At 50.6% G+C, this 22,178-nt stretch overlaps 1 protein-coding gene across 3 annotated transcripts in view; it reads left to right on the top strand.

Annotated features, from left to right (window-relative positions):
- The first annotated feature begins 1,846 nt into the window (after positions 1 to 1,846).
- The window catches only part of ARNT2 (aryl hydrocarbon receptor nuclear translocator 2), a 169,149-nt gene continuing 148,817 nt past the window's right edge, over positions 1,847 to 22,178 (top strand). The window contains exon 1 of one of the 3 annotated variants that reach the window (XM_046653232.1): positions 1,847 to 2,136. In XM_046653232.1, the coding sequence (XP_046509188.1) occupies positions 2,106 to 2,136 (31 nt within the window). In that variant the 5' untranslated portion in view covers positions 1,847 to 2,105. Of the gene's footprint in view, positions 2,137 to 3,105; positions 3,248 to 22,178 lie in introns of those variants that run through there. The other 2 variants (XM_046653233.1, XM_046653231.1) reach the window with 2 other exon arrangements.

The following is a 22,178-nucleotide window of genomic DNA, read 5'->3' on the forward strand; positions in this document are numbered from 1 at the left end:
AGGCAACAGCACAGTAAGAAAGTAAAACCTGTCAACAAATATGTTCAGTTAAATGCGCATGTGCATCTGTGTGTGTAATGGTCATGTTCTTGACAGTTTTATTTTTTAGGGAGAATATTAGAAATACATTTGTTTGGAGACAGTACCCAAATGAGCCAAACGTGGTGGCTGATATGGAAACGCCAAGCAGAAGAACTTGCTTGCTTACTTCTAAGGGGGGTGGAAAGTTGGAAAATGGAAAGAGCTTGCTGGGTGCTGTGTACGTAGATGGGCCACAGACAGAGAAATGCCGTGGGAAGCAGGGCCAAAAAGGGAACTGTTCTGCACAGCGGGAGCATCGAAGAGGGATTTTTACCCTGTTTGATGTGAAATGAGCAAGGTAAAGTGCAACCTCGTCTTGCACTTCCGTCAAGTATACATTGGCATTAATTAAGAGCACGTGAATATTGGAGGGTGTTGCCTTCGGGGTATGTGGAAGAGAGGCTGGTTCTCATTTGGTTTGAGGTTGGGGAAATCAGGGACAGTCTACCTGACACAAGGAGCAAGGGCCCCAGTTGACGTCCCAGCTGACCTCTCTCTCCATCTCTCATTATCTGTCTGGGCCTGGCCTGTCTTGCCCGCTGCACACATGTTTAGTCCTACTTGAAGTCTTCTCTTTCCACCTGTCCACATCCTGCTCATTTCTTCACAGTCCGGTTTCCATTTTCCCTACTCTCTCCACCGTCTCTCTGCCCTCATCCATTCGGCAGTGACCACATGCCTCCAAGGCAGCTGTGTGCTTATGAGTGCAAATACCTTATTGGACTCCTCCCCAGGCCCAGACTAGAAGCCCTGGGAGGGCAGAGCCCCCCGTGGCTGTCTTTGCATCATGTGCCCAATACCTAGCTTGTGCCTGACACACAGCAGACATTCGACATTTGCACAGTCGATAAACAAATGAATATCATTAAGCACCTATTGATCAGTAGTGACAAATACTGCCCGAAGACGATGCTTATTTCAAAATATACCCCAAGCATTGTTTCTCTACCCCCTAAAAAATGCTTCTTTGGGAGGATTTGAGACAGTCTGATGTTTTTGCAAACATGGCTACACTGAGGGGCCATCTTGTCCTTGTTGGCTCTCCCCTGGGTTGGCCTGTTCTTCCGTGTAACCTTTATAGGGCCCCCACGATGGGGACGTTTTCTGTTTCTGCTAAGAGCCACGATCTCTCGCAGGGATCCCTGTGGCCGCAAGAAAAGCAGTCCCTCCAAGCTTCCTGCTGCCTTAACTCCACCAGGATACGCAGATGTAACCATTTAAAACATCTTTTAAATTCTCAATTTAGTTGTTAAATAAGGCTCCTGCGACAACCTCTGGTAACAAGCAGTGACAGCCACCCTGGCGAACAGGAGAGCAGAGCTGAGCGCCTTACTCAAAGCCAAGTCATGGCAATTTCCTGGGCCAGGCTGCCTCTGGCCGGGTGTCCATCGAGGGCACTCTGAAGCTGCGTGTGGCGGTGGCCTGGGAGCTGCCCGCGGCCTCAGCAATTTCTGGGCACCGGGCGCTCAGCCCTCGGCACCGGCCCGTCCCCGGCCCGGGGAGGCGCGCGGCCCTGGCATGCTAAGTGGGCAGCCCGGGGGCGCCTTTGTTTCCCGCGGCCGTCTCCAAGGACCCGCTTTCCCTCTGAATCTTAATGGCCTGCTCCCCCGCCGCCTCCGCCCTGGCACCCGGCCTGGGGACAGCGCCCCTCCGCGGTGCGTCCCCGGACACCCGGGCGGCGGGGCTGGGGGCAAACCGAGACTAGGCGAGCCGGGGACGCGCACACCTGCGGGCCAAGGGGGTGCCCCTCCACCAGCCGCCCCCGACTTGGGGGTCCCACTGCCCGCGGCCGCAAGTCTCGCGGTGCTACGGCCTGGACCGGGGAGCCGCGGCCGGCGCCCCTCGCCGCCTGACAAAGGCCGGCCCGGGAGGCGGAGGCCGAGGCGGGGCGGAGGCGGGAGGCGGGGGCGGCGGCGGAGGCGGCTGCAGGAGCGAGGAGCGCCGCCCGCGCGTCCTTTGTGTGGCGGCGGCGCCCGGGCCTGCGCCTCCCGGGGCGCCGGGCTCCGCGCCGCCCTCCGTGCAAGATGGCAACGCCAGCTGCCGTCAACCCTCCGGGTGAGTAGCCGCGCGGCCCGCAGGCCCTGGCCGGAGCCGCAGCGGCTGAGGGGCCGGGCCCGCGGAGCGCCCCCGGGAGCATGGACCCGGCGCTCGGTCCCCGGGTCGGGCGGTGGGAGCGGCTGTCACTCTGCGCGGCAGCCTCAGCCTCAGCATCAGCACCAGCGGCTGCATCTTCATCCCGATGTCTGCCCGTCCCAGTCCCCGGGATGCGCCGGCCGGTGTCGGCGGGCGGCGGGGCCCTGGCCTCGCATCCCCGGGAACCAGAAGGACCGGCCCAGGATCCCCTCAAGTTCCGAAAATAACGACCTTTGCCTTCCCCATCCCACGCGTTTTTCTCTTCCGGTCCCGGACCCCGTGGCATCGCGGCGTCAGCAGGTCCCGGCGGGGAGAAGGGTGGGTACAACGCTGAGGAGGGAAAAGTTTGGAGCCAGGATTCAACAGGGCGGAGCTCCCCGGACTCTTCCCCTGCCCTCCGCGGCCCCGAAGCTCTGGTCTTTTGCGCCCTGTGCGATTGGCTACTGTGCATCCCAATCTTTAATGGGCGCAAAAACCCAACCTGTAATAACATAGCGTGGAGCGGCCCCAGCCCTGCCCCCAAATCACATCCTCTGCCTGGGGCCGACCTGTCCTCAGTGTGCGCTCTGTGACAACCGTGCTCATTCCTGTAGATTTCGAAAATGGAAAGAGGTCCCGATCAAGTGGGAATATTGACCCGTTTAGGAATCGTAGTAGGGAAATTGTATTTTAGTTGGGGAAATGCCCTACCTGCTGAGTAGGACTGCCCGAGGCGTGTCCGCGGATGGGAAGGGGGACCGACTGCTAGGAAGTTTTGGGTGTTGTGCAGTGACTGCTGTGGGCATGGCACGGAGCTAAGTCCCTGCGGAGGGTGCAGGGAGGGTCAGACAGAGGCCAGCCCTCAGGTATTCCCAGTAGACGGAGGTCTCGTGTTGGGGGTGGGGTGAGGTGGGGTGAACACCCACAATGCCTAGCAAAGGAAAAAAAAAGTGTCGCCAGAGAGTTAGGAGTGAAGGATCTCTTCCATCTGAAGCGGTCAAGAAGGCTTGTGGAGACTGGACATTTCGGAGACTGGACTTTGCAGAACTGGAAGGTTTGCATATGCAGAGCCAGGAGCTGAAGGGACTTGCAGGTGGACGCGATAGCATGAGGGGCGGCGGACTTGCTCTGAGCATGCGTGGGTGTCCTGAGCCATGGGGGCCCCGGGGATGGAAGAGCCAGCAGCGATTTCACCTCCAGTGGTTTGGCTGTGGCCGGGCTCTAGCGGGCATTGATGGACAGCTGAGGAGTATGGACTGTCTCCCTCTGCATTAAGAGAGCATCCTTGGTGGTAGTGAACAAGGAGGTCAGATGCTCATGGTTCTTCTGGAAGATTAGTTTGTCAGCCATGTCTGGGTAACACAGAAAAAAAGAGCAGGACTGGAGGCAGGAGGCCTGGCTGAAATGAGGCGGGTGCTGGGAGAGGAGCCTTGGTGGCTCTATCTTGGAACACAGAGGAGGGGCAGCACCGTTAGTGGGGCGGAGACCCTCAGATTTTGAGCAAGGGTGAAAGAGGAGGCCAAGGGGACACAGAGGAGACGCGTCCGTGGGGACATAGAGGTGAGGAGCCAGAGGAGTTCCCTGTCCAGAGCACTGAGTGGGAGCACGGCTGGTTTGAAGACACAGCTGTGCCATTTTGCTTGCAAGTGAAGCCTACCATTTCAACCTGTTCAGCTGCTGACAAATCAATAACAAATTGATAGCTTTAAATGTTATGACATTAGAAAAGGTAAAGGAAGTGAAATGAAGATGTGTTAATCCAATATCGGTTTATGTAGAAACTAGGAATAAAATCAGAGAGGTGGCTTACATAACATATATACTAGTACATCCCTGTTTAAAACTGTTTTGTCCATTATTTTGTGCCATGAGCTAGACAGAGTCCAGTTGGGGCAGCCGCCAGGCCTGGTGGTGCTGAGCACGCAACGCCCGTGCTGTGGACTGTGGGAGACCTGAATGGTGCACTTGCAGGATTGTTTTTATTATCTGCAGACGCCCAGCCTGATGGACAGTCAGTGATGTCCACGTCTTTTCTCGGTTGGCAGAGATACTGGAGATCTTGAGCATGGTTAGAACCTCTCACGTGAAGATTTCTTGAGGTGACCGCCTTTTCTCTTGTCCACCATCTTTTCTTTTCCTCGTGCCCTGTGGCAACACTTGGATCTGTGTGACTTGTTGTTCTTGCCCCGCGAAGCTCTAAGGTCTTTGGGAGAAAAGGTATAGTCTCAAGGGATGTGTCTGAAGGCTTGAGCCCAGGAGAGAGATTTCAGATTCGACTGGCAGTTTACAACAAGGAGAGGCAAGGCGCCACGCATGGTACCCAGAGTCCCCGTCTTGTGGGCAGGAGTTGTAGGATGCTTTCTGGACACTGCCTCCTCCTGCCACCTCACTCCGCTCCCCAGAGGTCATTGCTTTGCACAGAATAAGAGCTTGGTAAACACAGGCAAATGGCCTGGAAGGCACCAGTTCTTTCTGCTGCTAGGCTGTGCCCAGGGTACAAAGGCCATAGGCCATCCCTTCCTCAACCCCAACCTCACCCACTTGTTCTGGTTTGTCCAGCAGCCACACTTGCAGTTACGCTTCTCTGTGACGTATGGTGGGGGCACTCTGGGGTCTCGGTGATCACAGGTGAAGCGAGCATCTTCACACCTCATGTTATTTAGGTGAGATGAGCCAGGTGCACGCCTGTAATCTGCCCCTTCTAGGTCCCCTGTTTGGGTTTTAGGTTAGGATTCTACCAGCTACTCCGGGGGAGGAGTCGTCTCTGGAGAAAGAAGGGTTTGGCTCCCAGATGTTCTCCTCATGGCTTTGGCCGGAGTTGTCCTGGGTCTAGTTCCGTCCTCTGTGGCCTCTGCCACCTCCTTACTTCTAGGTCATCTGCCTAGGTCCCCACATTGGCTGCTGATACTGTTGTGATGGCTGATTTTCTCTGTTCTTTCTGGGCAGGGATGGCAATGTCCTCTAGACTAGAGGACGGAGTTCTAGAATTTTCTCTTCTGTGCATATGTATTCTTTGTTTCACTTCCTGTTTGGGTGATAGTTAAGCATTTCTGGTTTATGTGAAATAGTGAAGGTTTGTACTAGTTTCATGCATGAAAGGGTGTCTGCCACTGAAGTGGCACAGTGGAGAAGGGGACTGTGTTTCCACTGCCATTGTTCAACCTTCATCTTTCGTAACTTAAGCATGAGAGAATTGGGTACAAATTCAGACCAGCGATAGTTAGGAATTATGCATTATCCGGACATCCTCTGAAATGAATATTTGCAGAGTAATTAATAAGACTTGCATATTTTAAAGGAATTCAAAGCTATGTTTTAAGAGATTTAGAATGTCTACTTTCTTCTGAAATAATTATTACTAGACTACTTTTCCCTCTGGGTTTCTGGCCTTTGGCATTTTAATTTGGAATTGGTTGTATAGTACAGGAAGATTCTCTGGGCAAATTGCCTTAGATGGAGGGACTTTGGGGTCAGTTCAACAAACATATTGAAAGCCTGTGAGGTACAAAGCTCTGTGCAGGGCGTGGGGCAATGTGAAGATAAGGAAGAATGTCCCTTGACCTGGGGGAGTCCTGAGTCTAACAGGGGAAGTGTAAGTAGACTGACTTTCTGACAAAGGTAGGATGAGATGATCATTGGTGTGTATGGATCGTGATTGGGATGCAGAGGAAGCCTTGTGGGGAGGTAACTTCTGAAATGTGGCTTTTTGAAGGGAGAGGTGTTGGCCTATGGAGAATTTAGAAAGGGTCACTTCAAGCTGGGGTTGTGTGGGAAGACTCGTGAAAGTGTGGGACCCGGCAGTGCTTGTCCCCTCAGTGCTCTTGGGGAGCTGGATGGGCTCCCCGGATGCAGGGTGGGTTTGGAGCGCTGGGGACGTGCGTGCTGTGCTGGCAGGCTTTCCAGCAGCACTGCCTCGAGCAGAGAGGACACCCAAACAGGCTGAATGTGAAGTCCAATTTCTGTACATTCTGCATTTCATGGAATCTATGAGCCCATCAATTGCAGGAAAAATCATTATTTTATGTACTTTTAGGAAAAAAGTTGTTACCAATTCAGCTTCGACACACCATCAATTGTAAAATGCCCTCCCTTTCAGTGATGTTAAAAAACATTTAGAACAGTAAAATACCGTGCATTAAAAATACATCAACTTTGCTGCCTGACCACCTGCGTCTAAAACATATGGTCTCCTTTTCAATAAAAGACTTTATAAAGTTTGCCCTTTAGGCCTGTGCCAGGGAGCCCCGTGATGAACCAATAGCTTTTAGGCTTCTGCCAAAAGAAAGGAGTGACACCTGGAAAAGAGGTTTATTTTTTCCTCATAATATGTTCATTGAGCAACTGCTACGTGCCAGGTACCGAGCCAGGTTCTGGGGGTACAGTGGTGAGCAAGACAAGTCAGCCCAGTCATCGTGCTGCTGACGGCCCAGCGGGCAAGTAGTCATACAGAGTCCCACGAATGTGTTCCGTATAAAATGTGTTAATGCTGTGAAGAAATGAGGGCCTCCTTGAGGAGGCAACCTTTCAGCTGAGGTCTGAAGAACGAAGAGAAACACATGAGGAAGAGCATTCCAGACACGGGGAAGAGCCGCCCAGAAGGCTGACGTCCAAAAGAGCTGGGCTGGTTTGAGGAACCAGAAAAGGCCAGTGTGGCTGGAGAGCAGTGAGCAGGGGCGAAAGTGGTGTGGGAGCTGGAGATGTGGGTAGAGGCTGGATCATGGGAGGCCACTGAGCTTGGGGTGGGAGGGTTCAGATTTTATTCTAAGAGCAATAGAAAGCCACACAAGGGTCTTGAGCCATGGAGAGATAAGGTCCCACCTGCACTTTAAGATGCTCTCTCTGGCTGCTGTCTGGAGAGCAGGTTGGAAGGAGGCGGGAGGAGAAGCAAGACTCCAGTTAGTTGCTGACTTAGGCCTGGGGTGCAGTGGAGATAGAGAGAAGCAGATAGAGCTGAGATGTATTTTGAGGTGGGGATGCCATGATGAACAACTCCGGCGTACCAGTTACATCCTTGTCCATCCTTGCAGTTGGGCAGGGCATGTCCTGGTTGGCCACATGCAGCAACTCTTTATTTTGGGTGGAACCATCAGGTCTATATGGTAAAGGGTTGGGGGAGGGTGCTAAGGGAGAAGGAAGAGTCACGGATGAGTCCCAGCTCTCTGTCTGGGCACCTGGGTGGTTGGAGGTGATGGGAAGGTGGTGAGGTGCAGGTGACCCATGGGGCGTACTGGAGGCCTCAGCATTGGTTGAGTGGAGGTGCCCATGAGACGCAGAGGTAGAGCTGTCAGGGAGGCTGTGGGCCACATGGGCCCGAGGGATCTGGGCTGGAGAAATAAATGAAGAGGGATGCTAGCCAGCCTTTCGCTGGGTCCTCTAAGTGTTTTCCTTGGGGAAACGGAGATCATAGAGAAGAGAACACTTGAGGAAATCGCCTTGGTTCCCAAGCAGTGTCTCCACTTCCTGCTTCGTGGTCAGTCTTTGCTGAGATTCACCAAGGCGCACAGGGAAATCGTTTCTGCATCTCTTCCAGAACTATTACTCCACTCATGTCCGTGTGTGTGTCAGATTTGCGCTTGGCTGTAACATCAGAAAGGAACGTGCAGTGGAGTTGCCCAGGATTGGAGTATTCTGTTTGAGGTGGGTGGTGAGGCCTACAAACAGAAGCTGGTAGGAGCTGCTATCGGGCAGGTCAGGCTGTTGGGCTGGTCTATCACACAGAGCTTTGTGTTCAATGAATAAAAACGATTTCCCATTCCTAGTCAAGCTCCTTCCCACTTGAGGGCTTCTGTTTATGCTGCACTCCTCTTGGAATGATGAATTGCTCACCTGTCCTTCTGTCCCCACTCCAGCCCCTCCCCACACCTGACCATTCCACCTTCCAGCTCCTTTCATGTCTTTCTGGCCTCAGCTTGAATTCTTACTCCAACGGGGAGACCTTTCCTGATCCTTTATGCAGATAAAGCGTGCCTGTAACGCCTTCTCCCAGGGCCCCCTGCACAACGTGCTTTGCATGTGGAGTGCTTCCCTCACTTGCAATGAAGTGGTAAATCCTGTGGTTATTTGCTCAACGCCTGTGTCTCCTGCAGGACTGGAAGCCCCCAGAGGGCGGGAACGCATCTGCCGCTGTGCCGGCCTAGCACCTACCATAATGGATGAATGGACGCCAGAGAATTGTGTTGTAGTCTTGTATGTGGCTGCCTTTAAATGTCTGCCTTGAAGGAAAGAAAACATGTACCCTGCATTTGTAGGTCTCGGAAACAAAATAGGCCAGAGCTGTCTAATTTAGCTTCTGATTTTTATATGTGGGAACTGATTTTGGTCTGAAAATCCCTACCCAAGCCAGTTCCTCTAGACTATATAATAAGGTAGAGAAGCCTTGGGGGCACACACATCTTATCATTCTCCCCAGGAGGAGGGCAGGTCAGCCTGGAGACAGCCTGGAGCCTAGCTGGTAGTGGTGGAAGGCCCATTTCCACCAGGTTTCTTGTTAAAGTCCCACTCGGGTTGTCTCCGAGGCGCCCTCCCCTTTGCTGCCTTCTGTTTTCCGTGCAACACTGCTGCTGCGGCATGCATAAGGACCAGCGGTCGCAGATAAGGTAAAACTCCAGGCTGGCTTTGGGATTCCACCCCCTCCCCCAACAGGAGCTGGCTGCAGCAGGTGAAAGGATGCCTTCTCGCCCTCTGATCAGTGCCACCAGCTCTGGAGCGGGAAGCTGAGGCCCTTTGCAGATAAGTGGAGACTCTGTGGGTTTTGTGACTGTAACAGTTTGACCATTTCTCAGGCAAATCCACAAAAAAGCAAAAATGTTTACAAGTAGATAGTTCCTGCTTTTGTGTCTTGTAGGAACCTGGAGTGCCCTTTACTGCTTTGGTCGTGTTGTGAGCGCGGCGGAGCGCGGCGGAGCGGAGCATGGGGGGTCTTCTCTGAGCCCCTGCTGAGGAGTTGGCGTCTTTCTTCCCCATGACCACTTTTTCCCTGAATGCAACAATAAAGATACATGTAAATTGTAAAAAATTTGGAAAGTGTACAAAAGCACTAAGATAGTCCCACCACCCACCATTAACATTTTAGCATATGTCCACAGACTTTCCTTCTAGATATTATATATATACAAAATAGAATTGTTCTGAAATACTGTCTTGTTACATTTTTGCCCCTTCATTAACAGGAACAGCATCTCCTACCAGGGATACTGAAGTGTCCTGTTTTATGGCCATCATTTATTGACTCAGTTTCCTCTATTTGGTGTGCTTTTCCATCTGTCAGAATTATACACACAACGTTGTAAGGAACATCCCTGTGTGTAAACACGTAATTAATTTTTTTCCTTAGGGTAACTTGCTGGCAGTGGAACTGAACAGTCAGATGGGTGTATATGTTTCAGTTCATGTTGCTTTCTGCAAGGGTTAAACCAGAGGCTCTGAGAGGTTCAGAGATGTACATGGGGTCCCCAGGGTGTAAGTGGAAGAGTAGGACATGAGTCCAGACTGCTCTTGGCAGCTCCACCGGGCTCTCTCCCTGCCTGCTGGGGTCCTGTCTGTGTCCCATAGTCCCCCCTCCACCTGCTCCCTTTCCGGTTCACCACAGGTGCTGTTAACTGTCCCAGAAACCTTTGCTCACTGCCTGTTGTCCACACCTCCCCCTTGGACTGAACTGCGCATTTCCAACCAGACCACCTGGCTGACCTGTCCCCCGGCTTAGAGAGCACGGGGTGGAGCGAGTCGTTGCCCTTCCTGCCTGCCTTTGTGGCATCAGTCAGGTCGTGGTAGTTGTTCCTGCTTCAAATGCACTTTCAGGAGGTTTTAATAACTAAGGGCAAATGTGTTGATTTGGGCATCCCTGCTTTTCTTCCGCAGCTCTGAAAAATAGAGAGCAGCCGCCCGTGGCACTGGGCACCTCTCCACCCAGGCCCAGGAGGCACAAGGAAAAACTTGGATGTAGGGCGGCCAGGGGGATTCAGGGGTGCCGTGTGCAGGGTGGAGAGCACCAGGGGAGGTGGCTTAAGCTGAAACCGAGCTCAGTGGGCAGCTCCAGGGCCTCCTGAGAGCCAGGCCAGCAGAGGACCTTGCTGGGAGCTGAGGTGGGACCAAAGGAGAGGACGGTCCTCTTTCCTACACCGGACACTCCTTGGGACCCCACAGTGACCCATTCTGGCCATGAGAGGCTCTCTGCCTGTTGAGTAAAGCAATTTCCAGCCTCTTTTTGCCTTGCCCGCCAAATTGCCCCAAGAGTGGTTAAGGAAAAAGCCACTGAAATCAATAAATGACTGAAGGGAGACCAGGAAAGCCAAATGGTTGCTCCTTACAGACATTAATAGGTAAGCTGAGTTCCAGACTCTGAGGCAACAGGAAGCCTGAAGTTAATTTATGCCTCAACTTTTTTTTATCCATCGCTATACCCAACTGGTTTCTTTTCTTGGAGATGCCTCGACTGAGCCCAGTGGCAGAACATCTGAGAAACCTGGCCTGGGGGGGCCAGAGGCGTGTCCACTCAGTGCTTGTCAGCTGGGGGCATTTGCAGTGTCTGGAGACATTCTGGGGGTGGATGGGGAGGTGCGGTTGAGTGGTGGCCTCTAGAGGGAAGAGGCCAGGGATGCTGCTAAACGTCCTACAGTGCCCAGGGAGCTCCCCCAAAACAAAGAATTATCCAGCCCCAAATGTCATTAGTGCCGAGGTTGAGAAACTCGGGTCTATGGGGACAGGACTCTGTTGGCCTCTGGGCAGTGGCGGCTGGGCTGGGAAAGGACCCAGGAGGCCCCCGTGACCACCACTTCAGTATAAGAAAATGTGGCAGCTTTAGAAACAAGAGGATACTTTGCAGATCATTATGATAGACGCGATGGAAGCTGATTCCAACGTGAAATAACAGAACTGCGAGAATTTTGGATTATTATTTTTAGAACAGCATTGATGTTTCTATCACATCAGCAGTTTGAAACGAGGCCTAGTCTGGAATCATTTGCCATAATTTGATAGGCCTGATGGATTCCCAGCCCCGCAAAAGAGTAAAATGGATGAATGTGATCAAGGACCACAGCTGTGTTCTCTCTTTTTTGAAAGCATTTCACACCAGAGAACTTCCAACTTGGTTCAGCCAGCCAGTTTCAGTTTCAGCCAGTGCTCCCCTTCCCCCTGCATGGGGGCTACTGTGCTTTGTGCCGGGGGACAGAAAGATGTTGAGTAAAATAGGTGTGTTCAGCCAGTCTCTAAAACAGGCAACACTGGGACAATTTTATGCAAACAACTGATGGTATGCTAGAGAGCAAAAGAATATGTACACCCTGACCGGTTCCTTATGAGAGGCACACAAAGAATGCTAATGGAATCGGTTCAGGGTGTGCCGCTCATTTTAGGACAAGAGCGTATGCCTTTTCCTAGTTGGTCTCACAAACTGCAGGTCTCTGTCCCCAGCTGCCCGCCCGACGTGCCTATCCATGTGTCCCACAGATTCTGCAAAGCCAGCTCCTTCTGCACTGCCTCCTCCCCGGGTTCCCCTGTGGCAGTGAATGGCACCACTCTCCATTCATTGGCCCGAGCCAGACATTAATTATATTAATTGCTTATCCACCTAATTAAACAAATACTAATTGAACGCCAACCGTGTGCTCACAGTGGCGCGCAGAGCAAGGCATGGTTCCTGCTTTCACGGAGCTCACCGTGTGGTGGGAGAGTCAGCCACTTATTAAATAATCAGATGTGCAAGGATACCGTTAAAATAAGTATCACGAAAGAAAGGAGGCTTTGTTTCCAAATGGAACAGGAAGCCATTGAAGTGTTGTGAGCGGGGGGCCATGTGTTGGGAGGCGGGTTTTGAAAAGACCTCTGTGGCTGCTGAGTGTGACGGGTGGGTGACGGCTGTCCAGCCAGGGGACTGCGGAGGCCTGCAGGTGGCAGCGGCCCGTGGAGAGAAGCCAGTGGACTCCGGAGAGGTTTAGGAGGTAAAGCCCACTGAATCAGATGATGGACCAGGGAATAGCTGATGCGAGGGCAGGAGGGGTGAGTTCCTGCTTCAGGCAATGGCGGGAAGGGTGGCATTTCCCAAGACAGAGAACGCTGATGAGGTCCTGGTATTTGGGGGTGTTTTGGTGGAGGTGGCGCGGGTCACCAATTTGACCGTGGATGTGTTGAGTTTAGGGCATCTTGAGTTCAAGATGTCCAAGCGATATGGGGATTTGCCAGAAACCTCTCGGTTGCTTCATTTCCCTTAGAGTTGGGACTTTTTTTCAGCGCAGGATCCCCAGTACCTTGAAAAAGCCCTGGCACATGATTGGTGCTTAATAAATACTTAGTTACTGAATGAGTGAATGAATGCATTGGTCTCCAGATCACAAACAGTGAAGAGAGACACGTCCACCACAAGGTTACTGTTTTGTCTTTGGTAACTTTTTATGCTGAGTAATTTCAGACTTACAGAAAAGTTGCAAGAATGGTACAAAGACCTGTCTACCCATCACCAGGACTCCTTGTGTATTAACCTTTACCACGTTCGATTTACCAATTTCTCCAGTTTTCCTCTTCTTCTCTGTATTTCCGAACAATTTGAGACTAAGTGGTAGACACGACGCCCCTTTTAATTCTAAATGCGTCAATATGTGTTTCCTAAGAATGAGGACATTCTCCCACATGACTACAATTTAGGACCAAAATCAAGAAGTTAGCATAAATATAATAGTATTATTTAATCCACACATCTTCATCACATTTACCAATTGTTCTTCATAGCCAAAAGCATTTTTTTTCTGGCCCTAGGTTTAATCAGGATTACAAGTTGCATTAGTCGCGATGTCTCTTTAGTCTCTTTTAATTCTGGAGTAATTGCTCAGTCTTTTTTGTTTTTTTTTTCTTTCGTGGCCTTCACATTTTTGCTGAGGGCAGGCCGGTCCTTTTGTAAAATATCCCTCCATTTGTTTTTGTTTGATGTTGCCTCATGATTACATTGAGGTTGTGGTTTTTAAATTTTTTACCTAAAACGCCACAAAAGCAATGTCGTATCTCAAGACAATGTTTAGCAGTCACTACTTTGGAGCGAGTCTGAGCTGATGGGGTCAAGGTCCCATGCAGAAAGACTGAGGAAGGCGACTCGTGATTTCAGATGCCTTCTCTGCCAGCCTGGCACACCCCCTCCTTGGGTTCTATGCACCGTGTATAGAAGGCTCCAGATGCTTCTTGTCCCAAAGGATTTTTTAAAAAAAGACTGTAAGGCTAACACTTTTCTAAACTAAATATAAACTTCGTTTGACAAATAAAATAATCATCCTCTGACTATGTAAGGATCGTCATAGCTCTAGTAAAGTCAATAGGGAGTTAAAAGTGTTTAATTACTAACGTCTCTGACATACAAATTGGAAAGCTTTCCAGGTAAGTTGCTCGTGTGGAATGCCGGAAACACAGGGCAATTAACCATCGGATCTTCACGCAAACAGTAACTAGTGTGTGATTTTTCTGTTCTTTTTCGCTGGTGCGTATCCAGGTTTAGACGTGGATTTGCATTTATTTTAGGAAGTTAATTTGCAACTTCTGTGTTTCACTTAAAAACAAGTTTGCATTTTACTGCAACTTCATGAAGACCTAGCGATTTAAAAACCAAATTTTTTTTGCATCGTTTGCCTGCAGAAACTTGCTAAGTCTCCCCCTCTCCTCCTCCACTTTCTTCTCTCTTCCTTTCCTCCCCTCTCCCTCCCTCCCTTCTTTCTTTATCCCTCTGTCTTCCTCCTCCTCCACCTCCTCTTCCTTTCTTCCCTTTGTCCTCCGTGCTCTCTCCCTTCCTCCCCCTCTCCCTGGCCCTCCTCCTCTCCTTCTCTTTCATCAAAGGAACCAGACTGGGGGGAAATATGGGGTCTACCCCAGTGGTCAAAGGTGGTTCTTCTTGCTAGGCAGGTAGCTGAGCGCCCAGACTCCTCTACCACGTGTGCGGTGGTGATGTGCACTCTGGGAGGCAGCACAGACAGGCACTCTCTTTCCTGACCTGTAAAATGAGGTGACTTCTTTCTTGGCCTCTGACCACGCAGTGGGGCCTGTTCTGTGTGCTCAGGATTCCAAGGGGAGCAGGACGTGGTCCCTGGGCTGGAGGCGGGCCACGTGGACCCGGTGCCCGCGGCTCGGGGGCCAGCTGGTTACCCTCTCGCGCCTCGCCAGGTTGTGCTGAGGATTAAATGGTCGTGTTTAACAAAGTTTGGGATGGTACCCGGCACACGGTAAGCCCCGGGGCAGGGGTGCCTTTTCTGGCTGTGATTGCTTTTATTGATGTGTCGCTGTGAGTGGAGCTAGCACAGGGCCCAGACTTGGTGAAGGGCATCTTTCCAGCTGCGCAGGGGAAACTTGGGGAGCAGATACCCATGTGCACTTATGCAGGAGGGGGGGCTCTCGTGACACAGGAAGTGTGCCCTCGCACTCTGCGTGGTTGGGGTCTTCCGCGCATGCCCTCCCTGCTCCAGGGTCCCTCCCCCCATCATTACTGGGAACGCCCTGAGGCCTGCCTCTGCTGTCCCCACTCCTCACAGACCTGGGAAGACGAGCCTCAGAGCAGCCCCGTCCCCAGCCTGCTGGACTCCAGGCTGCTTCCTCCTGTCGCGCTGTGACTGGCCTTCTCACCACCCCTCGCTGTTCGCTGGACTTTCCGCCCTGGTCTTGCCCCTGAGTGCAGACTGGTAATGCCCTGTCGTCCACTCCTGTCTCCTCTGCTTCCTCCCTGGCAGAGGGGGAGGAGGGAGGGTCCCATCACCCAAGGACGATTCTCCCTCCTAGCCCCTCCCAAGCTCTGGACAGACCAGGGTGAGGCCTGACCACCCAAGCGGGTCCCTGTTGATGGCCGAGGGCTGCTGTGACCTGGACACTGTGCCCGGATGCCTGGGACTTGCCTCTGCGGACGGCGGCTCTGTGCCCCCATCTCCTGCCTCTTTAATTGGCCCTGCTGGGCCTCATGCCGAGTTCCCAGAGAATCGAGTTTGTACAGCACTTTGTAGGCGCACTCGGAGTTAGGGCACATGCCCTTTTTTGTTCAAGTTTATTCATTCGTCTTCAATCATCCATTCGACAAATACTCATTAACCGTCTGCTCTTTATTCATCGTGGTGCTTAGGTGCAGGGAATAACCGGGTTAGAAAGAAGGAGTCTGCGCCTTCTTGCATTTGCATCTTCTAGCGGCCGCTGCTTCCCAACGGGGCCACGTCATCCCAACGGGAATGTTCCAGTGCTGGGATCAGACCCTACCCCTAGTGCAGGCCCGGACAGACCGTCCACCACCAGGTGGTGCTGTCACACAGGTTGCTCAACCACTCAAGCTGGACCTGCCTCTAATCGCAGCAGGGTGGGCTGTTAACACAGCGCTGCAGGCCCAGAGCTCTGTCCTCAGATGGGGATGAGTGGGGAAAGAGAGGCGTTTCTGACACGTTCCCAGATGGTGCTGATGCTGCTGGTCCCTGGACCACCTGCCAGGTCTGCAGAGGCAGCGGCAGCTAAGCTCATAATGTGCCCATGGCTGCCTCGCCCATCTGGTTCAGGGCTTCTGGGTCCATGAACTCGTGGACCTTCTGGATGGTTGGACTCTCGAGCCCATTTCACAGATGAGGAAGTGGAGGCTTGATGGCGACAGCCGGTGATTGGCAGGGCTGAGACTCAGTGGCTCTGATCCTAAGTGACCCTCTCTGCTGTTACACCGTGCTCCCTGGGTGGTCTGGGGGGAGAAGGAAGTGGGTGAACTGTTCTGGGATACGTGAACCGGGGGTGTTAACCAGGCGTCATTCTGGGCAGCAGAGAGAGCAGGAAAAGTGCTGTGTCTGTGCCCCGGTCCCGCCTGTGGCCCGCCATGATCTGGCTTTGTGCTCGTGGTCACCCCACTTTTCTCGCGGGGCTTCCATTTTCTCATCTGTCTGATGACCGGTTGGTTGCTGGTGGGGGAGTCCTTTCGTTTGTTGTGCTGGGTGTTCATGGGTCCCTTTCCGTCTAGAGGCTCTGACTTTTAGGGCCGAATGATTTCTTTTTAAGTCAGTTATTTTTCTCTGTTCTCTCTGGAAATTCTCTTAGTTGGCTACAGGCCTCCTGGGTTGGTCCTCCATCTCTTCTCTCGTTCCCCAGCTCCTTGCTTGCTTCTGGGAGGTTTAACATAGAAAATAAACCTCCAGTCTGTTTCCCCAAGAAAATGCCACTTTCTTGGCCTTAGGGATTGGAATTTCCTTACTGTCATTAACGGGCTGTGGGGAAGGAGGAGAGACGGGGCCCATGTTCTGTGCGCCATCTTTAACTGGAAAACAGTGGCTTTTCAAAGAAGCATTTAGGTTCGCTTTTTCTTTTAAAAGGAAAAGCTTCTCTAGTTGGGTAAAACAACAGAAGCCAAACTATACCATTATATACTACTATTTATAACTTGAAAAAAGTGATTAAAAAGTTTGAAGATAGAAGGGATGGGCCATGGTCTGTTAGGCCAATGCAGGCAAAAAGAAAGCCATGGTCACAATTTTAGAATCAGTCAAAAATAAATTACTGTCAAAACATCTAGTGGTACAAAGAAATTATTACCCTGTAATTTACTGGTTTTGAACTTCAATCCACCCAATAACCATGTGTAACTGATATGAATTTCTTATGCTAACTTGAGTCCAAACCCCATCATGTTGCTTTATTTTTACCCATCAAGTTAAACCTGCTTCATCCTTTCCAGCTTGGGTATTGGAATGTCCAATCTCATTTTTCCTGGGGAAGATGCACCTTTTCCCTGGGGTCACTATGTCGCTTTGGACCTTTTATAGCTCAGAAAAATTGGAAATGGGCCTCTGGTCTTTGGTGAACTGTAGTTCCTAGTGAGATACTCCTTATTCGATCCTTAGGGCCTAATTGGAAGCAGCTAGCTTGTTGGCTGTCATTTAATCTAAGTGGGCTGTCGGGAAATGATAACACTGAAAAATAAAATTAGGAAATCGATGGATGCATTAAATAGCTGATAAACCCAGATGAATAGAGAATTAATGAATTAGAAAGTAGAATGAAAGAAATTACAGAGAATTCAGCATAGAGACAGAGTTAGAATGTGTGAAAGAGTGGCTTTGGGACAAAGAGGCTAGGCTTCCTGCTTCTCATGTTTGTAAATTAGAGTTCCAGTCAGAGACAGTAAGGAGAACAGGTGAGGGGCACGATTTGAAGAGAAGAGGCTGATAATTTTCCAGAACTAGTGAAAGACATCGAGCCTGAGATTCAGAAGTTAGAACAAATCCCAAGAAATATAAATAAAAAGAGATCCAAACCTAAACAACATGTGGTGAAATAGAGAATACCAAAGACAAGGAGAAAATGGTAAAACCAGTAACAAAAAACAGGCAGATCGCCTACCAAGGAATGGCAAACAGATTGATGAGTGACTTCTCAACAGCAATAATTCAAGCCAGAAGACGATAGGATAGCATTTTCAATATGCTAGTAGAAAATAATTGTAAACCTTGAGTTATGTACTTAGAAAATTCATCTTTTAAGAATGAGAGGAAAATAGGGGCTGGCCCCGTGGCCGAGTGGTTAAGTTTGTGCGCTCTGCTGCAGGCAGGCCAGTGTTTCGTTGGTTCGAATCCTGGGTGCGGACATGGCACTGCTCATCAAATCATGCTGAGGCAGCGTCCCACATGCCACAACTAGAAGGACCCACAACGAAGAATATACACTATGTACTGGGGGGCTTTGGGGAGAAAAAGGAAAAAAATAAAATCTTTAAAAAAAAAAGAATAAGAGGAAAATAAAAACACTTTAAGACAAACAAATCAAGAGAGTTAGAAACTTCATTAAAGACCTTCTAAAGGAAAAGAAACAGGAAAAGTGGGACAAAGAGAAAGCAAAAAAGAAATAAATATGTGTGGAGAAACTTTTTAAAGCATGTGATGAAGAGTTAATGTGAAATGTGTGTATATGTGTGCGTGTCTGTGGATATGTGAGTGTGTGAGAGTCTGTATGTGTGTAGCTATAAACAATAAAAGGAAGACTAGATCCTCAGGAGGAACATTTTTAAATAAAGAAATAAGCAATTCAGAAAATAAATAGAAAAAATCAGATGAAATCATGCTTAGATTCATTGATAACTGATGAAAGAAAAGTCAAAACAAGATATGGTTTTTCCCTGTCAGTTGCGCAACAATTAAAAAACATTGTATCTTGGGTTGAACAGGAAGTTCGTTTATTTCTGGTCAATAGTAAATGTCTAAATTTTTTGATTCAAATGTGCTAATTGATTTTAAGAAAATATTCATAGTAAGAAAATATGTCATGCAGAAATGATTTTTGCAGTGTTGTTTATAAAAATGGAAGCAATCTAAATGTCCAAAAGTGATATATAATAGTTAAATTATTTATATATATTTTAAATGGCATACCATTTAGCCATTACAATGATGATTTAGTTCTATTTTTATTGGCTGAATAAAGCTTCATGATTTATTAATTGAAAAAAGTAAATTATATCTATAATACGATCTTATTTATATTAAATATATGTATATTTTATTTGTATTTATATATGTACAGAAAAGTGTCCAGATTCATATTCAACAAAAAGTTAACTATAATTATCTCTTTTTTGTGGAAGTATACAATGTTTTTTTGGGAATCGTAGATCGAAGGGATAACGTCCGCTAAGAAGCAACAGTGGTGCTCCGCTGCCTTCTCCCAGAAGAGAGCAGAACTTACTGCTACGGAATCGAAAAAGTCTGCTTTGTAAAAGTGTGTGCGAGGGACATGGGACACAAAGCTCAGAGTCTCCCCCTCCGTGCAACCTCTGCCCTCCTTCAGCCTCAGTTTCTACATTTGTCAGTTGAGAGCATTTCAGCAGACAGAGGCCTCAGGCAAATGGGACAATTCACCACTGTTGCTTCTTAGCGGACGTTATCCCTTCGATCTACGATTCCCAACTTTCCTTCCCTGTCATCTGCTCCGATCCACATCTGCTCTCCGAATCCAAAGACAGACAAAAATAGCGTTGTGATGTGTAGCGAGCTGAGTCCTCAATATTTGTTTGGCACATACTTCATACCAGGAAGTGGATGGGAAATGATGGAGAATTTATTTGATACAATATGTGTCACCGGAAGATTCTTCTCAAATTGACGTTTCTATATTCCAGGCCCCCTTTTAGGATAGAAAGCAGAGGAAATTAACTTGACTGCTGTGGCTTTTCAGAACCAAGGAGAGCTGGGGACTAACACTGCTCGGTTGGAATTCCCAGCAGAGCCTTTGCCCAACCGAGGAACACCAGGCCCTTTCTCTGAACCACCAGGTCATGACTGCCCTCTGTCCTAGGAAGCAGCAGAGACCCCCCGACAGGCATGTTCTTCTTTTCCCTATTTTTACCCCCTGGGGAGTCACATCCACAGGACACCACTGTCACTCTGATAAATGCCAACAGGGCAGCTGTGGAGGGACATGTGGTTCTTGAGGCCCCACCAGCCATCACTAGGATCTTTCCATCCCCTCAGAAGGCTTCTTGTGCCAGTTCAGGTCTCCTCCCCAGAAGAGAGGTGATGACCTGATCCCATAGTTGTAAATTGGGCTTTTCCGGGTCATCCTCTAAGATGAGTGCAGCAGGCCGTATGACTGCATGTCCCTGGTCCTGGCCCAGAGATCTGTGCGCTCTCCACACCTCCCAGGCCCAACCAGCCTGTCCTCTCACCTGGTCCCCAGCCGTGGCTGACCACTTTTCTTCTAGACTCCAGGTCTAAGGTAGCCCCATGGGAAAACGGAAAGATCAACTGTGTGTCACTTATGTGATCAAACCAGACAGTCAAACCCATAGCAAAGCTGACGAGTCAAAGCCCTTGGATGCTACTGGGTGTGTTCCCTCTTGGGAGATCCCAGAGCCAGGAAGAACAATCTCAAAGGAGACAGACCCCAAGGGGACCATAGATTCTGGCTGTCCAGCCTCAACTTGGCATGTAGACAGCTTCAGGCTCTCCGTCCTGGCTTCTTCACACTCTCCTCCTTGCGTCAGTGATGGGCTGGGATCTGCCTGATCCTTCAAGGGTATTGGTTGTGACCTTGTGGTTTTTCTCTGCTCTGGGGGTCTCTTGGGCTTCAGTGACACAGAGAAATAATCAGAGTTGGGTATGTGGGCATGATGGGCCATAACCCCCCAAGAAACTTGAAAGCAGTCAGGCAGCCCGTGCAGGCCCACGGTGGGCACTGATGTGCGAAGGAAGCACTGCCCGCCTTTGCCTAGACGCCCACCCACGATCTCAGTCTGCACCTGCGCTGTGCTGGGCCCTGTCCTGGGAGGTGCGTGCCCGGGGATGAATCACACATTTTTCCTCTCCACACTGTGCCTTGGGGGACTTTTCCCACAGGCCGTCGCTCAGCCTGTCTTCATTTCTATCCTTCACCACAATCTAATATCATGATCCCCTCCATGGGGCACTTGGCACCAGTCAGGGAACCGACAGTGGAATTTTTCTGAAGGAAAATCAGTCGCCTGCCACCACCACCCCATCCCCCCAAACGAGGGCAACAACAAAACCAGCCTCAGACCCCACACTGTTGCTGCCAAGTCAGCAGCCTTGGGTCTTGTGATGGGCGGGTCCCTCCGTCTTCTCCTCATGTTCTTTGTCTGGAGGCCCTGGCTCTCTTCGTGCAGCTCGGTTGCTGGGAACAACAGGACCGTGACGGCATTGAATGGAGTATTCACTGCTGTTGCTCTTGCCCGTGTCTTGGTCACGGCAGGACCAGATCCGGCCCCTCCCACCCCAAGGCTGGGCTGTCTTTCCTGATGCCCTCTTCCAGCCAATGGTTCCCCTCTGAAACCCTTGCTCCTCCCCAGTAGCAGGAGGTTTCCCTTCAGGGTCCTGAGGATGAACAGAGGAGGCCCTGCCCACTTTCATCCAGCCCTGGTCCCAGGGGGAGTCCATAGCGGGGATGTGGGTGGAGACAGACGGAACGAGCTTGAGTGGCGTTTCTTACAGGCCAGCCCCAGCTCCTTTCTGTCGTTGGTTCTTCCCTTGTCTTCTCGCCTGTGCCTTTCCACCTCGGCCTCTTGGACTCCCGTTTCTTGTTGCAGGACCCTGTCTCTGCGTCCTGTCCAGCTGTTTCCTCAGCCTCCCCAGCTGTTGGTCCTGCTTATCCAGCTGCCTCCGCGGGCCTCTGCGGCCGCCTTTCGTTTGCCTCCACTGCTTTCAGCCTGGCGGTCGGCAGCTCCTGCCGGTCCACCAGGTCCCTCCATCTTGGTGCCGAGGGTGGGCTTTTCATCTCCGATACTTCTTCAAAGACCACCTAGTGGCTGAAGTCCTGCCAGGCCTTCGCCCCATGCTGGGTGTGCTTGGGTGGCCTCCTGGGTGGGGAGCATAGAGCAGGAGGTCAAGCAGTGGAAGCAGCTCTCCGAAATGACCCGCTGCTCTGGGATCTCTGCCCGGGGCCTCTCCTCATCCTCTGCCTCCGGGACAAGCTCAGGTGGGCAGCCTCTGTCCGTCCTCATGGCCCGATGGAGCTGACCACAGACCTTGTGACCGTGTGACTTGGTGGGGAACCAATGCTGCTCTCTCCTGGAAGCTCAGCTTCTAAGATGGGGTTTTTTCTCAATAGGTAAAAAGGCAACTTCCGGTTCCCATCCAGCTCCTCCTCCTGTAGGGTGTGGACTCTGATTAAATACACATGCCTGCACCTGGGGTTCACCTGAGTCTCTGGGGCATCGTGGGCGGACGATGCCTTATGCACCCGTCAGCTGAGTTAGAGGGAGATTTCTCAGCTCCTCCTGGGATCTTCTTGGGCTTATTTGCTTAAACCAGAGGCTGGCAAATTATGGCTGAGGGACCACATCTGGCCTTCCACCTATTTTTTGTGTGGCCCACAAGCTAAGAAGGATATTTAAGTTTTTAAATGATTGGGAGGGAAAAACCCACAAAAGAATAATATTTCACGACATGTGAAAATTATATGAAATTCAGATTTCAGTGTTCATAAATTGGCACTCAGCCTAATCCACCCATTTATGTACCATCTGTGTCGGCTTTTGTACCATGGCCACAGAGATG

Source organism: Equus quagga, chromosome 2, assembly GCF_021613505.1.
Source record: "Equus quagga isolate Etosha38 chromosome 2, UCLA_HA_Equagga_1.0, whole genome shotgun sequence".
In the NCBI taxonomy this organism is placed as follows: domain Eukaryota; kingdom Metazoa; phylum Chordata; class Mammalia; order Perissodactyla; family Equidae; genus Equus; species Equus quagga.